The 24,184-nt window shown below is 43.1% G+C and overlaps 1 protein-coding gene across 1 annotated transcript in view; it reads left to right on the top strand.

Moving 5' to 3' along the window:
* The window catches only part of SYNPO2 (synaptopodin 2), a 270,414-nt gene that overhangs the window by 209,099 nt on the left and 37,131 nt on the right, over positions 1 to 24,184 (top strand). The window contains exons 3-4 of the mRNA XM_044301217.1: positions 1,416 to 2,194; positions 10,731 to 12,841. Coding sequence (XP_044157152.1) covers positions 1,416 to 2,194; positions 10,731 to 12,841 — 2,890 coding nt within the window. The remainder of the gene's footprint in view (positions 1 to 1,415; positions 2,195 to 10,730; positions 12,842 to 24,184) is intronic.

Genomic DNA, 24,184 nt, shown 5'->3' with positions numbered 1-24,184 from the left:
GTGATCACAGCATCTGAGAGGTTAAACAGAGGAAGAGGGTTCCCTCTGTCCTCCTATTGGCACTCAACAACTGCAATTGCAGTTTGCCAAATAAATGATATTGCATCCACGGGTCTTCGGAAGGCCCCCAGACCTGCCATGTCCCGGCCGCTATTACTTCATGGCTCTGTCAAAATCCCTATGCATTGTAATACAGGAGTATTACAGTGTATAGTGCAAATTACCACAAATCATGAAAAAAATATATATATAAAAAACTAAAATATAAAAAATAAAAAATAAAAAAAAAACTTCTACAATTTCACATTGGTATTCTCATATACCATATCCCATATATGGCTATGTTGGCAGAAAGATACAAAAGTTATCGCTTTTGAAATGCAAAGATTACCTTAAAAAAAAAACTAGAAGAAAAACAAGAAAACAAGAAAAATTGCTGTAGCCTCAACCCGTTAGTGACCACCCATACACCTTTTTACAGCGTTCACTAAGGGGCCTTAGGCTGGGCCACTGCTTTTTTACAGCTGCCCAGTCTAAGCGCTGCAGGGACAGCAGGGGCTTGGCTCTCACATGACAGCCGTGCTTCTGCTCTAACAGCTCAGACTGGCAGGAGCTCCTATCCAGGCTGTTTAACCTCTTACATGCCATGGGCAGTGGCGCCCACCACATGTAGGGGGTTACAGGGGGTACATACTCCCTCTGTTTCCCATCGGCACCCTGCAAATAAGATTGCAGGGTGCCGATGCCTATGCAGGCAATCCAGGGCCTAGTGTGGGCCTCAGACCTGCCTCCAGTGTTTCCCAGCAGGCTGCACCTCACTAGCATAACCTGCTGGTCAATGTCAGTATAGCACTGACATTAAAATGCATTGCACTATAGGAATTGTGCAATGTATTTTAGAAGCGATTAAAATATTACCTATTATAGTCCCCTTGTTAAACTATTTATTGGTTAAAAAATATGTTTAAAAAAATTATTTAATAAAAGAATTCCAATAAAAAATTGAAAATTGCAAAAATTTCTCTACATGTTTGGTATCACCACATGCGTTACCACCTGCACTATGCAATAGCTCACAGTGGTAGGTGCTGTTCGTTGGATCCTCACTAGTTGCATACTGATGACCTTTACTTAGGATTGATCATCAAACACTCCGACAACTCCTTTAAGTTCATGGTCAGATGTTAGGCCTTTCTATGTACAGTAAATGAATGCATGGGGCATACTGTATATCTAACATTTATTGTGCATTCAGAAAATGCATCCAGAATTATCATGCACTTAAAAAATATATATATATTTAATTGATCTGTTTTGGGCATCTATATGATGTTCTGTATATACGGTATATGATGCATGTTTAGCTTTAGAACAGATGTATTCATGAGGGTGTGTCTTTTTTACTTTTATTACAGAACATCTAGCAAGACTGTGGCAGTGGAAAATAAAAATGGGGATGAGAATATCAATAAAGAAGAATACACGGAGAGTACCACACTGCAGATCCGTACAGGCCCAGAACCTGTATCCAAAGGACATGAAATCTCAGAAACAAATTGTCAGTCTTTCTACTCAAGGAAAGAGTGTGAAACTGGTGTAATGGAAGCAGGAATAGACAAGGAGATCATTGTCTGCCACAAGATAACTCCTAAAGTGATTGAAACTTCAAAAGGCGACACCACAATTGACATTCCTCAGATAAGAAGTACAGAAGAAGGACTACAAGGTGCTATGGTAGAACTACAGTTGTCCCTCTCACAAGACATGCATTTAAATACCAGAGGAGTACCTATGGTGACTCTTTTAGGCGCTGACACATCTTCTGAAGTGGAGCACAGTATGCAAAAAAGTGAAGCTGATGCTCCAGCATGCCTTACTCAGAAAGAGACACCTGTGCAGAAGGCATTCACCACATTCCAGATAACAGGCAAGCAGCAGGCAAAAATCATCCCAGTAACTGAGACACAAGAAACAGCTTTTCCCAGGGTGGAATTGATCTTAGACTGCTCTGGCAGAGAAAATAAGTCCAGATCTTTGCCTGATGAGGGGTGTGTTAAGTCTGTAGAGGAAGGAGGGCACTCAGAAGAACCTCCTTCTACTGTCTCCTTTGGAATCACAGTAGAAGACTCAGAACAAGGCGAGGAGGATCAGCAGGATCCCATCAGACCTAACAAACACCGGGCCAGGCACGCCAGTAAGTATTATACATTTGGTCATTCATTATTGTTTGTCTTATGGCACTGATGTCCTATGGACCATAATCTAGTGCTCCTAAATTTTATTTAATAGTGCATTCTTCCCAGCTTTAAGAATAAGACACGTCTAGATGTCTTTACAAAAAAGTGTTTTGCATGAAAGGTCTCGACAGTGCAGAAAGAGGTTAATTGATAGTTCATTGTACAGTAAAATGAGACTTGTTGAGATGGACTGTTAGCCTTCAAGTCAGACTGGGTGAAAAGCTTGATGAGCCTTGCAGAAGACAGTTTGACAGACACTAACATGTGGAGCTCTGGGTAGCTACATGATCCTTTCCATTTTGTGAGTCTGCTAGACTGTGAAATGAACTTACTATTTCTTCTGCCTTGATCCCTTTAGAGGTCAGACCCAAATTCTATTCTGAGAAATAACCTGACGTAGTCCAAAACGACATGCTGACTTCACGATATTCACTGAACTTTCCTGGATAACATTTCTAGGGTTTGTAGTGGAAGCTAGAAATCATAGTCTGGAACTAAATTAGAGTATGAATTACCTTGATTATCGTTGAGTTAGCGGTGAGTACTGCTCTTTGCATTTGTTATATTCTGGGTCTTGACCATTCTGTTATTCATCACTATAAGCATGGTATTAATCTTGACGGTGGAATAGGGAGTAGTCTGCATGCATGTTTTATTTTTGACAGCGAGCTCAGGAGCAACTGTGTGACAGGCAATGGTTGTCATTTAGGTCTCTGACTTCTAATGAGTCACAGGACTTTGCAATGGTTTTTATATGATGTTTTATATTATTATTCTACCATCTATAAGGTTTTGCTCTACTGAAAGAATTTGTCACCGAACAATGCGGACTTCACAATGCTGATGATCAGTGTTATTTTATAATAATTGAAACAATTATTCTCCAGAATTGGGTTTTCTGATCTCCACTGTTACGAGATCTAGAAAGGCTTTATGCAGGCCACATAATGATTGGCTTTGACTAATCTGGTTTTAAGAAATTATTAATTATTATTATTACATTTCCTCATTTCCGTTGCTATAATTGTGCTTGTTTTTTATTAGTGGTTTTGACTATTGCTTTTATCTGTAGTGGCATGTTGGGAGTTATAGTTCCACACACCTGGGAGCTGTTGTACACACTATACATTATAATGATATGCTTTCTTACTATAGTACAATTATTATGTTATGAAGGAATGTTTTTACATACTGTCATTTATTATACACGCGATTGGTTGAAAAGATGAAAAGTTCTGATGGCAGCGTTATTTTTTTTACAAATATTTGAAACTACAATATTATTTCATTGATTAAAAATACATTAAAAAAGTTAGTTCATTTTCGCATTGGTTTTATTATGGTCAGTATTTTGCATGAAAATTTGAAAGACAAAACCAGGAATGGAACATAAGCATAGACAAAGTATAATAGAAAGATCTTTGACTCTTCTGTTTTTTGGACTTGCTCCTGGTTTTTCTTACAAACACTCATGCAAAATACTGACAACAAGTGGCCTAAGTGTTTAAGCCAGTTTTCGACAACAGAATTCCTGTAAAGGAACAGCAGCATTTAAGTGTCTAGAAGAAGGGTCCGGCCAGTGACTATCAGGTTATCTAATCAGCTGTTTGAAGCCATCACATAAACTTCATGGAAGGGACAGGGGTAACTGTTGGAATGCAGTGCTGAGGTAAGGGCGCTGTAAATAAGAAGCTCGCCCCAAAGCTTAGGCAAGAATTCAATACATACTTTTCAGCACTTCTTAGGGTTTTGACACAGTTGTGTGGCAGGTTTACTAAGAATATCTTGTGCGACATATGAAAATGAAATGTTTCTTATATGTGTTCCATAATAGCATGTGCAAACTAACTGAGCTTTCATTTGGAGCAACAGAAAAACTATCAGGTTCATTCACTCAATTGATTCCATTTTACTTGGAGGAGTACATTTATTAGGACGCCGACGCCGGTCTTCATATCCCCTATAGCTGGCAGTGGATCCGCCAGAGTTGTGAAAAGGCGCCGGCCTCTACACAACTTCAGCGGATCCTCCACCACTTCTAAATGTAAGACACCTTCCTAGCTGTCTTACATTTAGACCTTTTTTAACTCCTGAAACAGGCATAGATTAATTGAGACAGGCCTAGCAGCCCGTCCCCTCTCCCGCCCATGCCAATCTCCCTTTTATAGACCTGGCATGAGCGGGGAGAAATCCCAGACTGCGGCAAAAAGGACCTTTGCAGTGTAATCTGCGCCAAAAATACACCTAATTTAGTTGTATTTCTCTATGATAAATGACCCCCGAACTCTCTAAACCTTGTGGAGTAGAAGCCCCTATTTAGACCCCATTCACATGAATGTATTTTTGCTCCACATCCGATCTGCATTTTTTGTGGATTGAATGCAGACCCAGACAGTGTGCTGTCCGCATCCGTATGTCTGTTCAGCAATCCTGTAAAAAAGATAGAACATGTCTTATTCTTGGCCATTTTGTGGACAAGGATACGCATTGTTACAATGGGTGTGCAATAAAACGGATGCAACATGGATGTCACATGGAAATCATCCATATTTTTTGCGGACCACAAAATACATATGGTTGTGTGAAGGCATCCTTACAAGTACAAGGATGCTTTTTGATTTCAATGAATTAATTAATAAATCAATCAACTAATCAGCCCACCACTTAAAGGTTTTCACCCAGACAGCCCCCCTGAGGCTAGCATCAGAGCATCTCATGCTCCGATGTGCTCCCTTGCCCTGCGCTGAGTCGCGCTGGGCAAGGTCTCTTTTGTTTTCAATAACACACCGCCGGGCAGTGTGTTCGGTGATGTCACCGGCTCTGATGGGCAGGCTTTAGCACTGCCCTAGCCGTTTTACTGGCTAGGGCAGCGCTAAATCCCGCCCATCAGTGCCGATGACGTCACCGGGCTTCCTGGCAGCCCCATGGAGAGCCCCGGTACGTCACCGGATCTCCAAAAAATGCCTTTGCCCTGCGCGATTTAGAGCAGGGCAAAGGAGAGCATCGGAGCATGAACTGCTGCCGGGGTGAAAATGGAGGTATGTCAACCCCTTTAAGCTACTGTTGTCAACTGCAAAATTATTGTGATTTTTAATGATAATTTCTATGTCTATGGTCAGCTCTTAAGGCAGTCTGAGGCCTCATGCACACGGCCGTTGTTTTGGTCCGCATCCGAGCCGCAGTTTTTGCGGATACGGACCTATTCACTTCAATGGGGACGCAAAAGATGCGGACAGCACTCCATGTGCTGTCCGCATCCGTTGCTCCGTTCCGTGGCCCCGGAAAAAAAATATAACCTGTCCTATTCCTGTCCGTTTTGCGGACAAGAATAGGCATTTCTACAATGGGCCGCAAATTGCAGAAGGCACACGGATGGCTTCCGTTTTTTGCGGACCACAAAAAACGGCACGGTCATGTGCATATAGCCTAAGGCCTATTGCACACGACCGTATGGCTTTTTCAGTATTTTGCGGTCCGCAAAAAATACGGATGACGTCCATGTGCATTCTGTTTTTGCGGAACGGAACAGCTGGCTCCTGATAGAACAGTACTATCCTTGTCCGTTATGCAGACAATAATAGGACATGTTCTATCTTTGAATGGAACGGAAATATGGAAATACGGAAATATGGAAATGGAATGTATATGGAGTACATTCCGGGGTTTTTTGCGGACCCATTGAAATTAATGGTTCCGTATACGGACCGCAAAAAAAGGAACATAAACGTGTGCAAGAGGCCTTAGGGTCCCTACACACATGATTTTGCTCTGGCTATAGAATTATATTTTTTTTTTTCCAAGTCGCATGTAGTTTATATTGTTTATTTTCAGTGGTGAACCAAGTTTAAATTAGTTCAAACAGCAGAAAAAATTGCAGTACCAAAGAATTCATGTGGGTCCTGCATTTCATATTTCTGATTGATTTTTAGATAATATTTGGAGCTGGTGTTTTTACAGCAAAAAATAAATAAACATACACACACACGCACTAAAAACCGCATGTACAAAAACTCCAAGAAAAAAGCAGAAGTGCACAAAAGCACCTTGCATAAAGCACCTATATGTAAACCCACCCTAAAGCTGGCCATACACATTAGATAGAAGTTGGTTGACAGTTGAACGAATACACATCTGGTGAACGTTCATTTCACAGGCACGACCATACACATTTTAGTCCATTTTAGCCATTACAGCTGTTCAGACTGGCCATACATGTTCAATGTAACTGGGCGATGGATAAAAGGAACGTTCATTCAAGAAAAGATCCTTTGTCCACGAATGATCTTTCCTTGAATAAAAGATCTTTCGTACAACTATTGTCTGAAAATATTAAACATGGCCGACTTCTTTTCAGATGATAATAGTCTCTCATCGGTTGGCTAAAACAATAGTTTGTTGTTAAATTTCCCATAACGAATGATCGTTTTGTTGAAATCGGCCATTTTGATCAACCTTAGGCCTCTTGCACACGACCGTATGGCTTTTTCAGTATTTTGTAGTCCTCCCCAAAAAAATCTGCAAAAAATACTGATGACGTCCATGTGCATTCCGTTTTTGCGGAACGGAACAGCTGGCCCCTAATAGGACAGTACTATCCTTGTCCTTCACATGAGCGAGTCCATTGTGGGAATCACACTCCGTGTGTGAGTGTGATCCTCCTTTCTGGACTTGCAGGAGCGCACAGCATTATCATGATTTATAATGCTATGGGCCTCTGCCGACCTTACTTCTATAGAACGTTTGCCTGCTGTGCTCGTATTGCGGCCCGCAAACAGCAGGTCCCCAATATACGGGCACCGGCCGCGTGCACACTGCATCACGGATGCGAACCCATTCACTTGAATGGGTCTGCAACCCGGAAGATACAGAGCAGGGGCACAGAGCTGAAGGCCATGGAAGTACTACGGATCGCTTCCGCTGCATTTCGGTTAGAAATGCTCTAATATTTTTAGCAGTGAGGACGGATCGCAGACCCATCTAAGATGAATGGGCCTGCATCCGTCAGCACCGGACACAAGGACGCTGCCCATATATTGCGGACCGCAGTTTGCTGTCTCCAATGCACAGCACAGGCGGCACCCATTTCTATGCCTGAGCCCTCATATTGACATAAAGCTGTCAGCATAATTCTGTAGCAGTAAGGTCAAGCAGAGGCACACAGCATTATAAAATATCATGATACCCTGCACTCCTGGAAGTCCAAAACGGAGGATCATGCTCATACATGGAGCATGATTCCTGCAATGGACTCGCTCGCGTGAAGCAGCCCATAGATAAGGTATAATGGAAAGATTTGCACCTGTTCTGTGTTTTTGACCTGCAGCTGTTTTTGATTTTACAGTCACTGCTCAATCACTGGCCAAACACTCTGTGAAAACGGCCTAAGGGTGGTATCACACACAGCTTATTTGTGACAGTTTTTGATGTAGTGGATCTAGCAGTATGGAGAATTATAAGGCCTCCTTTTATAGCTCCCATTCCCTTCCAACCAACTGCTGGCTTTGGCCCAAAAAACTGTACGAAAAACTGCTACATGCTGCAGAAATAACCCTATTTAGTTCTGCAGGACTTCTGCAGCACACATTTCTACAATGTGAACATGCCCTACGGCCACTATTACACTATTTTGGATCAGTGCTTGCAAGCGAAAACCAGGTGTTGGCCTGAAACACGAAAGAAATGCAGACCTTTCCATTATACCATTCCTGGTTTTGGTTTCCAAATACTGATCCAAAATACGGACCAAAATATGCAAGTGTAAAAGTGGCCCTACAAGTAAGATGTATTATTTATCCTTCTCACTGATAGATGGTTGTTAAATCTATGGTTCTAGAAATCATCAATTCTGATGTTAGTCCTCTCCATTGGTCAGAACAATAGAGAAGACTCACAGAGGGCTATTGCAGCCAAAGCGTCCCATATATAAGAGTTAAATAAGAACAATAGAGAAGGTTTAAAAAATGGTAGCATTTTCAGGGTGGTTTCACACCATATCCTTTTTTTAAAAAAAATACAGCACTTTGTTTTTATTTGGCAAAAAAACATGTTATCTTCTGTCTATGGCAGCTTAAGCAGCAGATTTTATAAAAGTCCTTACTGTATTTTTCAGACTATTAGATGCACTTTTTCGCCTCGATCTTGTGCTGCCATCTCCTGGTGCGTCTAAATGCCAGCAATAGAAGCAGGAGACTCTGAGCTCCTAACTGACAGGTCCTGGCAGTGCAGTTGTAAGGACACAGCATGTACTGTGCTCCTAATCTGTAGCATCTGCTCCCTGAGCTGTTCAGTGTGCAGAAAATACACACATATTGGTACCAACATCAAAGTAACTGTGTGCAGTGTCTGCCCTGCCAGAACCTGTGTAGCTACACACCCTCCCGCCTCCCCCATACTGTGCTCGGGACAGATCAATGACTGTAAAGCCTCATTCACACGTCCGTGCTCAAATCCATGAGCAGGTGGTCAGTGATGCATCCGTGAAGCTGTCCGTGAAGGATCCGTGTTGGGTCCGTGTGTCAGTTTTTTGCTGTCCATGTTGCGTCCATGTTTCACTGACACTGAACAGCTGAAAAATAATTTTCAAAGCATCTCTTCTTAATGATCCGTGAAACACGGATGCAACACGGATGGCATCCGTGGTTTTCAAGGACCCATAGACTATAATGGACGTGAGGGATCCGGGAACACGGACCAAGATAGGACAGGCATCCGTGCTGAAAACACGGACCGTGCTAAAACACTGATGTGTGAATACACACATTCAAATGAATGGGGACGTGTGCTGTCCGCGGAGAACATGTACGTGAAACACTGACGTGTGAATGAGGCTTAACTCCTACTATTGCCTCTGACTGGGTGAGCAAGGCTGTCCCTAATAATGATAGTGCTCTGCAGCTGGGATAGTCAGAGGACATTGAGACTGGCAGAGTTAGGGGGCATTATGGCTGCTACTGTGAGGAGGCACTGTGGCTGGCACAGTCAGGGGGCACTGTGGCTGGCAATATGATAAGGCACTATTTCTGGCATAGTCAGGGGGTATTATAGCTGCTAATGTGATGAGGCACTGTGTCTCGCATAGTCAGGGGGCACTGTGGCTGAGGCATCGGCTTTTGTACTTGTACCATATACAATGTGTGTCACCCATAGGATATATACTGCAAAAAATAGTGTTTTATATTTTTATGCTTCAAATTGTTGGTGCATCTTATGGTCTGTTGCGTCTTTTAGTCTGAAGAATATGGTAATTCTTGTAAAGTATATATAAACATTATTACCTTATTTCAACTCATTATTAAAAGTTGATATCTGGAAAAAATTTGCATTGATATTCCAAATCCAAGCATTGCCGCCAGGCTTCAGCAGCTCCAATCTTTGCTGTCACCTCCAACCATGGAATGGAGATAGATCTGTCCAACTTTATACCATAGGCTCTGAATGGTGTAGATTGCTACTGACACTGAGAATCCAGCCTTCGGTATTTAGACTACAGTTAGACAGCCCCCTCCACTGGTCAGGGGGTGTTATTACAGTAAGAACGGTAAATGTACAGTATGAACACACATTATTTAAATATGTCGTAATTGTTATAACAACACATTTGTAACAGTTTGCTCTTCATATTATTGGTGAATACAGTACTTAAAGGGGTATTCCGGTAAAGTAACGTAATTTTTTAAAAACTGCATTAAGGCTGCATGTTGTGACCCCTACAGAACCCACACCTATACATATAACCAAAGCTTCAATTCACCTTCCAATCCATTTGTCTAGCTCCTATGTGAACCTGCAACACACAGAGTATCATGGCTCCTGATCTTCCCTCACAAAACTTCAAAGACTACAATCCCCACAATGCCTAGCTTTCCTGCTGTGATTTTGTGCTTGTTCATGAGTGTTGAAGTTTATTGATTGGCTGCCTAATATACAGTCCGGTCACGCCCCCTCTACTCAGTAATCACCAGCACACTGACATGCCCTTTGTTTCACAAGACATTTAGCTAGAGAACTGATAGCAACACACTGAGCATGCTCGACCTAACAAAGGCTCAGAACTACAGGTCGATGCCATGGTAATTTATGAGGAAACACAGAGGGTAGCAGAGGAAGAAAACTACTTTTATAACTACTGAATGGCAAATATGTAAAATTTAAATTAAATTAGGTAATTATTGATGATTAATTAGTCTAAAACATAAGTTTTATTTATGGTAACTGGAATATCCCTTTAACATATTGACACACAAGTATCAAAAGACTAATCCCAGCCTATTCAGTTACATGAAAAATATTAACATTAAAATTTCCAAAGTAATTGAGTAACACGTCTAGAAAGTCAATTACTCTGACCTGCCTCTATTATTCCAGTTTTTATATTGAACAAGATCTGTAATTCCTAATTTTTTTTACTATAAGTAAATATATACTGTTTGATCATGCCTTTGTCAAGCTATTCATTAAAGTAATTTTCTTTTTTTTCTCTCTCTTTTAATTCAGGGCTCAGACGTAGTGAGAGCGTCTCTGAAAAGCAAGTTAAAGAAGCCAAGTCTAAATGTAAAAGTATTGCTCTTCTCCTGACTTCTGCTCCAAACCCCAATTCCAAGGGGGTGTTGATGTTTAAAAAGCGTCGACAAAGGGCCAGGAAATTTACGTTGACCAGTTACGGCACAGGGGAACTTGAGCGTTACGCAGACGAAGAAGACGATAACGAGGACGAAGAAAATAAAGAGAATACCTATGAGGTCACCTTCTATGGAGCTAGTGGATCAGATCTAGATGAAGATTTTTCATCAGATCCTGAAAACAGCTCACATATTGTAACATTTGACTGGGACACTGGGCTAGTAGAGGTTGAAAGGAAACTAAATACTGCTGAAGGAATGGAAGAACTTCCAGAGACCAAAGGAAAGGGAGTGCTCATGTTTGCAAAGAGGAAGGAGAGGATGGATCAAATATCAGCAGAACAAGAAGAGATGAGGAAGCATAGCATTGAAGAGAAAGTTTCATTCACAGAGAATGTAAATAACACAATTACATATCAGGCAGAGCAGCAACAGAAAACCATTAAGACCCAGAGCTGTGTAAGCAAGAGTTATATAGAAGTCAGCAACAGCCAGCAACAAGTGCAGAATGGCATTGCTGGAGCAAATGAGTCAAACAGTTCATTTCAGTCTTCTTTAAACAGAACAGCTAGACCCTTTGGTGGGGCTCAAAATCAGACAGCTCTGCTGTTTTCTCCTACCCGAAATATAGCAAGCCCTATGTCAGATGTACCTGCACCACCTCCTTATTCTTCAGTCACTCCACCTCCTGAACCAAGATTTCAAGTGTCTTCACCAGTGCCTAATAAAGCCCAGGCAGCTGTTTGGGCTCCATCCTATCCTACAGAACAAATTGCTTCTAGAGATGAAAGAATTGCAGTTCCCGCAAGCCAAACAGGGATCTTATTGGAAGCCAAACGTAGAAGCACAAAACCTATGTTCACATTTAAAGAGCAGCCAAAAGTAAGTCCAAATCCAGAGCTTCTAACACTTGTTCAGAACAGAGAAGTTAAACGTGGTACTGGTAATGAGTCAGGACCAGAAGAAGACTACCTCAGTCTTGGAGCAGAGGCATGTAATTTTATGCAAGTTCACAGTGGCAAGCAAAAAACACCTCCACCTGTTGCCCCCAAACCATCAGTCAAGTCACCAACTACGGTGATGCCAACATCACCAGTATGGACTCCACCATCTGCTGCTTCTGCGCAGCAACCTTTTGCAGTCCAGAACACATTTCAAAGTCAAGGTCCTGCAGAAACCACTGTGGCACACTCAAATTTTCAATACAATCCTCCAAACACTCTTAATTTATCTGGTCCCCCAAGAGGTCCACCCAAGGTATCTACAAGTTTAAGCCAAATATCTAAACCTAAAACACCACCTACTACTCCTTCAGGGCCAGCCTATGAGATGCCAGCTTTAAAAGGAAAAGGAGCAGAACTGTTTGCCAGGAGACAATCTCGGATGGAAAAATTTGTGGTAGATTCAACCACTGTGCAAGAAAAGGCAGCTCGACCAATCTCTCCGACTCCATCATTACCATGTTCTTGGAAATATTCATCTAATGTCCGAGCTCCACCTCCATTAGCATACAATCCAATCCAATCACCACTTTATCCTACAGCGGCAAGCAAACCTGGATCCAAGCCTGGATCCTTAGCTGCCAAGAAAAAGCCAAAAAAAGCACTGAGCTCTCTTGAAGTAATGAAACACCAGCCATATCAGCTTAACTCTTCATTATTTACATTTCAACCACCTTCTCAAAGCACATCAGATACAGAAATATCTAAGAAGACCACCAAGTCAAACGTTCCTCTTCCAGCAAAGCAAGCTCAACCTGCAAAGCCTGTCAATGCTCCTTACATTAATGCCCAGCCAACACCTGAATATTGTCAGCCAGCGTACAACACACAACCTTCCTTCCAGTCGAGTGTCTTCACTCCTACCAGCGACTCCTACCCTTCAGTGGCCTATGCCATGCAGCCTAGACAAGAATCACCAGTAGCAACACTGATTGCTCCTCCGAGGCCGAAATTTTCTGCAAAGAAAGCTGGTGTTACTGCCCAGGTGTGGAAACCAGAAGTTGGTGAAGAATAGTATTAATTTTGGAAATGTATTTCCACTTGTAGAGGGGGAAAATTGTTTGCAGTGGTGATCTGACATTGCCCTATGTCCTGGCTATACTTAATATCATAACATTGTATTCATCCTTTAAAATGGGTCCAAATAATGTATCACCTTTCAAAACGAAATTGCACATAGGTTTTCCTATATATATATATGCATATACATATATATGTATAACTTCATTTCAGTACTTGACAGTAATTGATGTCCCAATTGGATGCATACATTTGTACACTATTAAGTAATCAGGACTGCTAGGTTTGTGCTTCAACTGAGTGTAGTGACTACTGATCACTATATATAAAGCTATTACACAAAAACACTTTCTATTGTCTGTCCAGATCCCCAATATCTTTATGTTAACCGATATCTCCCTAGGTCACTGATCAATCAGCATTGATTAGTCTGAGCCCATGGTGGAGAGATATCTAGAAAATGAGTCTTTTTTTGCAAAGTATACTTATGGTTAATTTATTTTGGTTGATGGGTTAGTTTTGTCATCTTTTATTTATTCTTAACTGAGATTGGTTATAAAAAGGTACTAGTCAAATGTACAGTATGCCATAAGGATCATGCACAATGTAGGCTAGATATCAGAAACCATTTGTTGTCTTAGTCTTAGAAAATGAATTTTTTTAGCCTTAAATTCTAGCTATGGAGAGCTAATATATTGTATGGATGATAGAATGAAAGTGCAAATGCAGACCACAGTACTTCAGTTATGGTTGAGCCAAGTATGTTTTACATAGACTACAGTGGGTGGTTGAAAAAATGTTTGTTGGGGTAACTATTAGAGAATGCTCCTAGAAAGTATCTTTAATTCACTAAGATAGCCCAGTTTACCCATGGCCGTGTTGTCCAACTGTAAATGTGAAGTATAAAAAAAATATATATACATAGTATATTACTTGATTGCTACTTTTTTACTGACAAAAACTTTTCTAGTGACACATCAGTCTGTGCATGTTCCTTTTTTATAATTGTAACCAATTGTAGCCACCACAGATCTCAACTGATCCTTTATAATATTGATGGGGCTACTACTCTTCTATAGAAACAGATAGTTGGTTGGAAGAGTTGATTATATTTGTCAGCAGCCATTATATGGAGCACACCTTGTGGATTTCTCCTAATGACTACTTGCTCTTCATTTTATTGATTTGATCTGGTCTCTTCTTCCAAGTACCATGTTTTCAAAAGCCATTTTTACATCAGACCAGACATAAGAATGCAACCTCTACATTAAAAGAGCACGCTATTATCAAAACTATTCATATTGTAGTTGATTTAATACAATGGTTTATAGTTAAATGCACTTAAATGTCATGCACAATATCAATATAGTCTTATATGCCAAAATCATTTTTGAAACATTTCACCCACATTTGTCAACAGTTCTGAAGTACAAACCAATTGAACCTGAATGGAAACAATTTTGTAGTGTACAGAGTTTACCAGGGTGGTACACAAAGAAGGGGCCTCCAATGATGTGTGTTCTTACCCAACCATCAATTCTGAGATATAAGAACCCAGTGTATGTTTGCCCTCACACCCCCTTTCCATACAAGGTGGATTTACCTAAAAGTGTTGATACACTTTAGATGACTGTTGCTAAACCTGCCCATAATGTCTGTAGAGTGTCCTGACTCTCACCCAATTGTGAATGTGGGGCGAAAGGAGGATCAAGTATGTTGGATTTCAACACGATCAATCCTTTCTTCTACTACTATAAGCCAATTTCAGATGTGTCTGGAGGCAGCTTATTTGCTTCTCCTTTTTGAGAACACATAAATGCTTGGCTGAGCCTAGCCAAGTGTGCATGTAGGAATAGTTGTTATCCAAACAATCATTCAGCTGACAACTATCTAAGGATTATGTCACTTTAAGGCTAGTTGGTTCTTCCATGGTTTGCTAACATTGAAGCCACTGTGAAATAGAGTCCTGCACACATTTATCCCATGGAAAAGGGAGGTGGAACAAACCCTCTATCAGTGAGCCCAAACTGTAGTAGCCACTGGTGCTACATACACGATACCTATGCTCTTGGAGCCTTTATCAGAAGAAGCTAGATTTTTATACACATAGATCATTGATTTTCACTTTTTCTTTATCTTAAACCAAAGATCTCAATAACATATAATGGTCAATGAGACACTTTTCTGCTTTCACATACTTTTTTTGATTGTTCTTTCTAAAGTTTTTGTTTCACTTTATGTTTTATTAGTTATGTTACAGTAGTGAATTTGAAATGTCCTTAGTAACATTGTTGTAATCGTGATGCTAAACACTGAAGCTGCCCATACACATTAGATGAAAGTCGGCTAAAAGTCAGCAAAGGCTATCTAATGTGTCTTCTGATTCTTCCCTCAATGGCAGATGTCAGGGCTAAAATGGTTTTGACTTATTCCCCTCTTCTTATTGAAACAAACATGCACTCTTGACCAAACTTCTAAAATGTATGGGCACTATAAGATTAGTAAGATGATAACGAGATAAGCAGTAAACTTCAGTGCTTAAATTGATGTTTATGTCATGATCTCGAACTCATGATAATGAAGTCAACATGTTCAATTTACAAAATGAAGCCTTAGATACTTGGTTGGTAAAGCATATACCCAAAGAAAGAGCTAACAAGTACATGGTTGATCACAATGATTTCTTAGGCCACCATTTGATGTCCAAATATGATCCTAAATAGATCCTAGTAGAGTTATATGTAATTATAACAGTCCAAGTTCCAAATATTTTCTAGATTATTATAGGGTTGGGTACAGTACAAACATACTAGTCAATGGGCTCCCTAATATAGAATAGATGCCAGGCTAATTGTTAAGTCAGTTGCATAAGAGAGCCATTTTTGGTTTACTCATCTTAATTCGGGGATTTGTCTTTTTGGCTATTTTTGTATCATTAGTATTTTTTTATATCAATGATAGTGCCCCATAGCGCTGCCTAATCATCAGTTGCTTCTAGAAAGCACTAGGGCCCACTTCTCAGACACTTAAAAAAGAAGCTAACTAATCAACAGTACAGAAGCCCTGCCATGTATCTGCCATTTACCAACTGTAAATCTTTCGAATTTGAAGACCTCATATCAGTTGAAATGTCTGTCTTCATTATAATTCCAGAAGGCACTCTGGGTGAGCATCTCCATTTGGAGCCAGGTTAAAGTTAGAGAAGAGATTGTATTTCATAGCATACTAGTTATCAAAACTATGCTTGCTTTATATATATATATACTGGCTTCTAAGTAACTGGAAATGAAATCATCTGAAACTCAGCTGGAAAAATACCTTTATTATGTAATTTTGAGAAAATTCCCATTGCTGTTATTGCACTATTCAGAAGAGTAACTTGAAGCTTATAAGCCCTATAAAAAAATAGGCAACAGGGCCCCCTACCTGCCATGTTCTAGTTATAACACTGGTGTCTTCTTATATGGCAGAGAGTAATCTGTTCATTATAAGAACTCAATATACTATAACTCCTTTCCCCCTTTCTCAAAAATGTCACCAGTTACACCCTGCATTTACTACAGGCGAGTTCTTTTTCATTTTCCGTCTTCACATTTTCATATTTCCATTGTTGATTTGCTGTATTTTTCACTCCAGCATTAAAAAACTATTTCCTGTCTTCTCCTTCTGTCTCCTGTTTCTTTTTTAGTGCATGCCTATTTAGATTAGCCATTCTTCTAAGTTAGCCAAATGGGATATTAGTAGTACACACATTATCACTGTAATGGCCTGTTCATACTGAGATTTTTTATATTTATTTCGGCATGCATCTGCCTCAAAATCAGCCTCAAATCTGTCACCCATTCATTTTAATGGTAAGCAGCTCTTTTTTTAACATGTGGAAAAAGAAGCATGGAAAAAAGAATGCCCTATCTTGGGGCAAAATCCGCTCCGAATGAATGGGAAGTGTCAAAAAAATGTTCCATATGCATCCACGCTTTTTTGATGTGTTATCTGGGTGGGTTTTTTTGTACGGATCCACACTAAAATCTGTGAGCTGAAATTGTAGTTTTGTATTGAAGTGGTTTAAAAAAGTGTGAAAAAACTGCATTAAAATGTGTCAAAAACACATGAAAAAATGCACAAATGCACAAAAATGTTGTGTGAACATACCCTACAGTGGTTTTCTGAGATTTATAAAAAGTCTTCAATGCTCTTAAAAAAAGACAACAATAGGCTATACTTACCTTTTAGGCGTTCTACTGTTTCACCACCACTCATCTCCATAGGTCCCATTTTATTATTGTTATAAAAGCATGTCAGCCAAAGTAACAAAATGTCATAAAATTCACATCAATTTGTCATTTGACATGAACACAACATACATTTTAGGAATATAATGCAGGGCCAGCATGAGAATTATGTACATAAATGTTACTACATAACATGGTCAAACCTTTCCATTAATAAAGGGGTTGGTCACCTTCTGGGTATTGTTGACCAATTATATGGCACTTACTGATATAGTTTTTGTTGAAATTCTGCACCATTTCCTATATTTTCTAAAGCATACTCCATTGTTTACAAAGTCTTTTGTGCTGTACACTTATTGGTTCTGTCCATAAGATGGCAACTAGAGATGAGTGAATCGAAGTTGACGAAGTGGAATTCGATCCGAATTTCAGGAAAAATTTGATTCGCACTGAATCCGAATTTCCTCACGCTTTGTGAGGCTGCTGCACTGATATGGCTGCTACACGTGTTAGGACATGGAGCAAGGAACTATGGGAATGAGGGATCACCCACAATGCCATGCAAGCAGCCAATCAGCAGCCAATCAGCAGCCAGTCAGCCCTATAAATAGCCTCAGCCATCTTGGATTCAGCAATTTTCCAGTGTACTTAGTGCAGGGAGAGACGTCAGCAGGCGCTAGGGACAGTGGTAGAAAAGACTTTAAAACTTTTATTTTGCTGTATAGAAGTTCAGGGAATGGATAGGAAGGAATTATTCCACAGTATTGAAGCACAACAGGGTTCAGTAGGAGAGTGTACAGCCTGGGTAATAGGAACAATCCTATTACACCTTGCTGCACTTATTGCAATTATACAGCTCTGTAATTCCAGCAAACCGTTCTTGTTATTGGGGTGCAAGTGCTATTTGATACAGCCATTAACAGGGTTTATTACAAGGAAATATTTCTACGTCTTATTTGCCCTTGTGCAGTGCAGTTATATGTTCGAAAGCATGTTTTGGCTTGTATTAGTGGGAAAAAAGGGATTATTAGCCATTGTGTGGGGAAGTAAGAAAATGACAGCCCTTTTTGGCGTGTATTAGTGGCAAAAAAAATATATATTATTATCCGTTCAGCGGTGCAGTTATATGTTCTAAAGCCTTTTGTAGGGTGTATAAGTGGAAAAAAGTAAGCGCCTATTTGCCGTTCAGCTGTGCAGTTATATGTTCTAAAGCCTTTTTTGGCATGTATTAGTGGAAAGAAAGGGCTTATTAGGCTACTTTCACACTAGCAGCAGCCTTCTCCGACAGGCTGTTCCGGCACTGCAAACATGTAGTGGTCTATGGGGGGTCTGGAGGTCTGACTGGGGGGTCTAGAGGTCTAATGGGGATCTAATTGGGGGTCTGGAGGTCTGATTGGGGGTCTGGAGGTCAAATGGGGGTCTGATTGGGGGTCTAGAGGTCTAATGGGAGTCTGATTGGGGTCTGGAGGTCTAATGAGGGTCAGGAGGTCTGACTGGAGGGTCTAGAGGTCTAATAGGGGTCAGATTGGGGGTCTGGAGGTCTGACTGGGGGATCTAGAGGTCTAATGGGGGTCTGATTGGGGGTCTGTAGGTATGACTGGGGGGTCTAGAGGTCTAATTGGGGTCAGATATGAGGGTCTGGAGGTCTAATGGGGGTATGGAGGTCTAATATGGGGTTTGGTCTGAGGTCTGATATGTAGGTCTGGTCTGAGGTCTTATATGTGGGTCTGGAGGTCTAATGGGGGTCTTATATAGAGGTTATATCTGAGGTCTGATATTGGGTCGGGATCTTACATGGAGGTCTAATGGGGGTCTGATCTGAGGTTTAAAACTGGAGTCTTATATGGGGTCTGACATGGGGTGTTGAGAAGGTGGGAGGATGATGGAAAAGTAGGAAAGTAAGATGTCTGTTTGTTAAACTCTGCAGAGACGAGGCGCAGCTGAAAGAAGTCCCCATGGTGATCTGGTCTAACAGGAGAAGAAGAGGAAAAATAATATCTACATCAGAGAAGAGAAGTCACTGGATGTAAGAGGTATGTGGCGCTGTGGGGCCCTGTATGTTCTGTAGCGCTGTATGTAATGTTTTCCAAGTACGTCTTTAAAGGGGTTGTCCGCTTTTTTTTTTTGCATGAGCACCGCCTTCTCTGCTCTGTTTACCTGCTTATCATTGCAAATGCTACGGCGAGCAGGTGAACAGAACAGAGAAAGCAGCTCTCTTATGAGCGCTGCCCTCTCTTCAAACAGCTGGGGGCTGTGGCACAGAGGGCATTACTACTATGGAGGGGGCAGAGAGGGCATTACTAATATGAAGGGGGCACAATGGGCCTTTCTACTATGTAGGGGGCACAGAGATAGAGGGCATTACTACAATAAAGGGGGCACAGTGGGCATTATTACTGTGAAGGGGAACAATGGGGATTTCTACTATGGAGGGGGCACAGAGGTCATTACTAGCACAGTGGGCATTACTACTATTAAGGGGGCAAAATGGGCATTATTACTATGAAGAGGGCACAGTGGGCATTATTACTATAAAGGGGGCACACTGGGGATTATTACTATGAAGGGGACACAATGGGGATTATTACTGTGAAGGGGGCACAATGTGGGCATAACTACTGTGAGAGGGCACAATGTGGGCATAACTACTATTAGAGGGCACACATCTGTACAAAACTAATGTGAAGATTATATAATGAGGGCATTACTACTGTGAGGGGGTACAATTTTTTTAAAGTTTTTGGGGGTGGGGGGTCACTGCCAGAGAAAGGACCCGCCCAAGGTGCCTTACACACTAGGCAAGCCACTGCTGTGGGTTCAGCTCCACTATACAGCGAGGACGAGCTACTAGAGGACAGTCAGCAGCTAGCCAGCCAATATGTGGAGGAGACATCCGCTGCTTCCTCCGGTAGGCGGGCAAGTAGTGATGAGGAGAGTGGCGTGGGAGCTGGTGTTGTGAGCGGTCAGTTGAGGAGGACATCAGTGACGACGTGCAGACAGTACTCAATGATGATGTAGCTAATTGCACTTAGGAGCCGGGTGTATTAGGGGCTTCATCATTATTGGGAGAAGAGGGTGGCAGCTTGCCCGTGAGGCAGCCGCAAAGCCTGCAAGTCACTAGTGTGGCTGACAGGGGCATAGCTTAAAGGGGTTCTGCACCTTCATTTAACTGATGATCTATCCTCTGGATAGATCATCAGCTTCTGATCGGCGGGGGTCCGACACCCGGGACCCCTGCCGATCAGCTGTTTGAGAAGGCAGCGGCGCTCCAGCAGCGCCGCTGCCTTCTCACTATTTACCGCCGGGCCGCCCGCCCACTGACGTCACGACTTGTATCAACTAGAGTGGGCGCGGCTAAGCTCTGTTCACTTGAATGGAGCTTAGCCGCGCCCACTCTAGTTGATACAAGTCGTGACGTCAGTGGGCGGGCGGCCCGGCGGTAAACAGTGAGAAGGCCGCGCCGCTGCTGGAGCGCCGCTGCCTTCTCAAACAGCTGATCGGCGGGGGTCCCGGGTGTCGGACCCCCGCCGATCAGAAGCTGATGATCTATCCAGAGGATAGATCATCAGTCAAATGAAGGTGCAGAACCCCTTTAAGGCTCATGGGCCCTGGTGCAAGAGTTCAGCTTGGCCCCTCCCCCTTCACTCAGCGCTGGTGCTGGTGCTTCACTGCTGCCCAAGGCAAATAATAAAATGCCCCCCCCCCCTTCCCTCCAGTCCTCTTTTTACTACTGATGACCTATCCTCAGGATAGGTCATCAATATCAGATCAGCCGGGGTCCTCCGGCACCCCCGACGATCAGCTATTTGAAGAGAGGGCAGCGCTCATATGAGAGTTGCTTTCTCTGTTGTGTTAACCTGCTCGCCGTAGCATTTGCAGTGATGAGCAGGTAAACAGAGCAGAGAAGGCAGCGCTCATAGAAAAAAAAAAAAAAAAGCGGACAACCCCTTTAAAGACATACTTGGAAAAAATTACATACAGCACTACAGAACATATAGGGTCCTACAGCGCCACATACCTCTTACATCCAGTGACTTATCTTCTCTGATGTAGATATTTTCTTCTTCTCCTGTCATACCAGGCCACCATGGTGACTTCTTTCAGCCGCGCCTAGTCTCTCAGAGTTCAACAAACAGACATCTTACTTTCCTACTTTTCCATCATCCTCCTCACCTTCTCAACACCCCATCCTGCCACCCCCAATACTGTGCCCACTGTGCTCCCCAATACTTTCCTGCAGAAACAGTCCCCCTGAAAATATTGGTACCACACCCCCCTTTATATTGTGCGCTAGAACAAAAAAAAAACGTTCCTTTCAGATCAGACCCCCATATAAAACCCTAAATGAGACCCCCATCTCAGACCAAACCTCCTTTAGACCTCTATGTCAGAACTAATATAAGACCCCAGTTTTAGATAAGACCACCATTAGACCTCCAGACCCCCATTAGACCTCCAGACCCCATATCAGACTTCTAGACCCCCATATCAGACCTCTAGACCCTCATTAGACCTCCAGATTCCCACTAGACCTCCAGATCCCCATATCTGACCCTCTTCAGACCTCCAGACCCCCATTTCTGACCCCCATTAGATCTCCAGTCCCCTCAATCAGACCTCCAGACCCCCAGTCAGACCTCCAGACCCCCCATTAGACCACTTCAGACCCCCATATCTGACCCCATTAGATCTCCAGACCCAAAATCAGACCTCCATTAGACCTCTCGACCCCCATATCTGACCCTCTTTAGACCTCCATACCCCCATTTCTGACCCCCATTAGATCTCCAGCCCCCTCAATCAGATCTCCAAACCCCCAGTCAGACCTCCAGACCCCCCATTAGACCACCTCAGACCCCCAGTAAGACCTCCAGACCCCCAGTCAGACCTCCAGACCCCCCATTAGACCACTTCAGACCCCCATATCTGACCCCCATTAGATCTCCAGACCCAAAACCAGACCTCCATTAGACCTCTAGACCCCCAATCAGACTCCCATTAGACCTCCAGACCCCTAATCAGACCCCATTTGACCTCTAGACCCCCAATCAGACCCCAATTAGACCTCTAGACCCCTAATCAGACACCCATTAGACCTCCAGACCCCCAATCAGACCACTATTAGACCTCCAGACCCCCCAGTCAGACCTCTCCAGACCCCCCAGTCAGACCTCCAGACCCCCCAGTCAGACCTCCAGACCCCCCTGTCAGACCTCCAGCCCCCCCAGTCAGACCTCCAGACCCCTATTAGACCACTTTAGACCCCCATATCTGACCCCCATTAGATCTCCAGACCCGCATCAGACCTTCAAACCCCCAATCAGACCCCCATTAGACCTCCAGACCCCCAATCAGACCCCCAGTCAGACCTTTAGACCCCCAGTCAGACCTTTCAAGACCCCCAGTCAGACCTCTCCAGACCTCCCAGTCAGACCTCTCCAGACCCCCCAATCAGCCCTCTCCAGACCCCCCCAGTCAGACCTCCAGGCCCCCCGTCAGACCTCCAGACCCCCCAGTCAGACCTCCAGACCCCCATTAGACCACTTTAGACCCCCAGTCAGACCTCCAGACCCCTAGTCAGACCTCCAGTTTCCCAGTCAGACCCCCCCAGTCAGACCTCCAGACCCCCTATAGACAACTACAGACCCCCATTAGACCTCGCCAGACGCCCAGTGAGACCTCTTCAGACCCCATTAGACCTCCATATCAGACCTCAGATCAGACTGTAAAATAATAAAGTAACTTACCTCTCCTGCCGCCACTCTCCTTGTCCTGGCTGTCTTCTCTTCTCTGCAGTCACCTGACCTCCTGCAGCGTCAGGTCAGTCAGGACACAGCAGTGCCAGCCCTGAGAAGAGCAAGCAGGAGGAGGGGTAAGTACTGTACAGCGGCGGTGTCATGCTGTTCTGCACCTCGCTTGCCTGGGCGAATGAAGTCACTCAGGGGAGGAACTGCTCCGTGTCCTTCATAAAGAAATCGAATCCTGGCTTTCTCCACGGCAACTCAAAATTGGATCCATGGTGACCAACAATGGGAAGAACATGGTGTCGGTGCTGCGTCAAAGAGGGCTAAGGCATGCGCCCTGCATGGCACACGTGTTCAATCTGGTTGTTAAGCAGTTCCTGAAGTCTTCCACCCATCTGTAAGACATCCTAAAAATGGCCAGGAAATTTTGCATGAACTTCAGCCACTCGTACACTGCAAAGCACACCTTCCTTGAGCTGCAGTGGCAGAATGGCATCCCCCTACATAGGCTGATATGCGACGTTTTCACCCGTTGGAATTCCACTCTCCATATGTTGGACCAACTATATGAACAGAGAAAGGCCATAAACGATTTCTTGATGATCCAAGCAGACAGGAATACTCCCCTGTGTAACTTAGATGTCAGCCAGTTGCAGCTCATGCGTGACACCTGCCGTTTGCTCAGGCCCTTTGTAGAGGCTACGTTATTTGTCAGTTGCCAGGACTACGGAATGAACAACGTTATTCCACTGCTTCATGTCCTGGAACAGATGCTGGTATATCTGTCTGGTCAGAAGAATGGAGACGTGCCGCCTAGATCTCATGGCCTTATGAGCCCTGTGGGGGCTAAACTGGAGGAGGAGGACATTGGAACACAAGCAATGTGTGGCGAAATGGGTGGTTTTTATACACAGTTGACAGGAGAGGAGGAGCAGGCGCAGCCGGAGGAGCAAGGGGGAGGTGAGAAAGATGAGGCAGAGGACTCAGACACACCGTGGCAGTATGCAGTGGAGATGGAGGCAGGGAGTACCTCTGAGTCACTTGCACAAATGACCCAATGCATGCTCACTTGCTTGGTAGTGACAGCCAAATTGTCAGAATTCGGCAGAGGGATAACTTCTGGCTCTCCACCTTGTTCGACCCCCCGCTACTGGTCCAAAATGGCCTTTTTTTTAAACCCGCTGTGTCCATCCTCTCGCATGTCTGACTGGGGGGGCCCCTCTGCGCTCACGTTCCTGTGTAACTTAGATGTCAGCTGTGGCAGGGTGGGGGGTATGAGTAGTTCCAGCTCTATCAGCAGCAACTTAAGTCTATAGTCGCTGATGAGCAGCT

This window comes from Bufo gargarizans, chromosome 1, assembly GCF_014858855.1.
Source record: "Bufo gargarizans isolate SCDJY-AF-19 chromosome 1, ASM1485885v1, whole genome shotgun sequence".
Taxonomy (NCBI): domain Eukaryota; kingdom Metazoa; phylum Chordata; class Amphibia; order Anura; family Bufonidae; genus Bufo; species Bufo gargarizans.
This window is presented reverse-complemented; position numbering and strand designations above follow the sequence as displayed.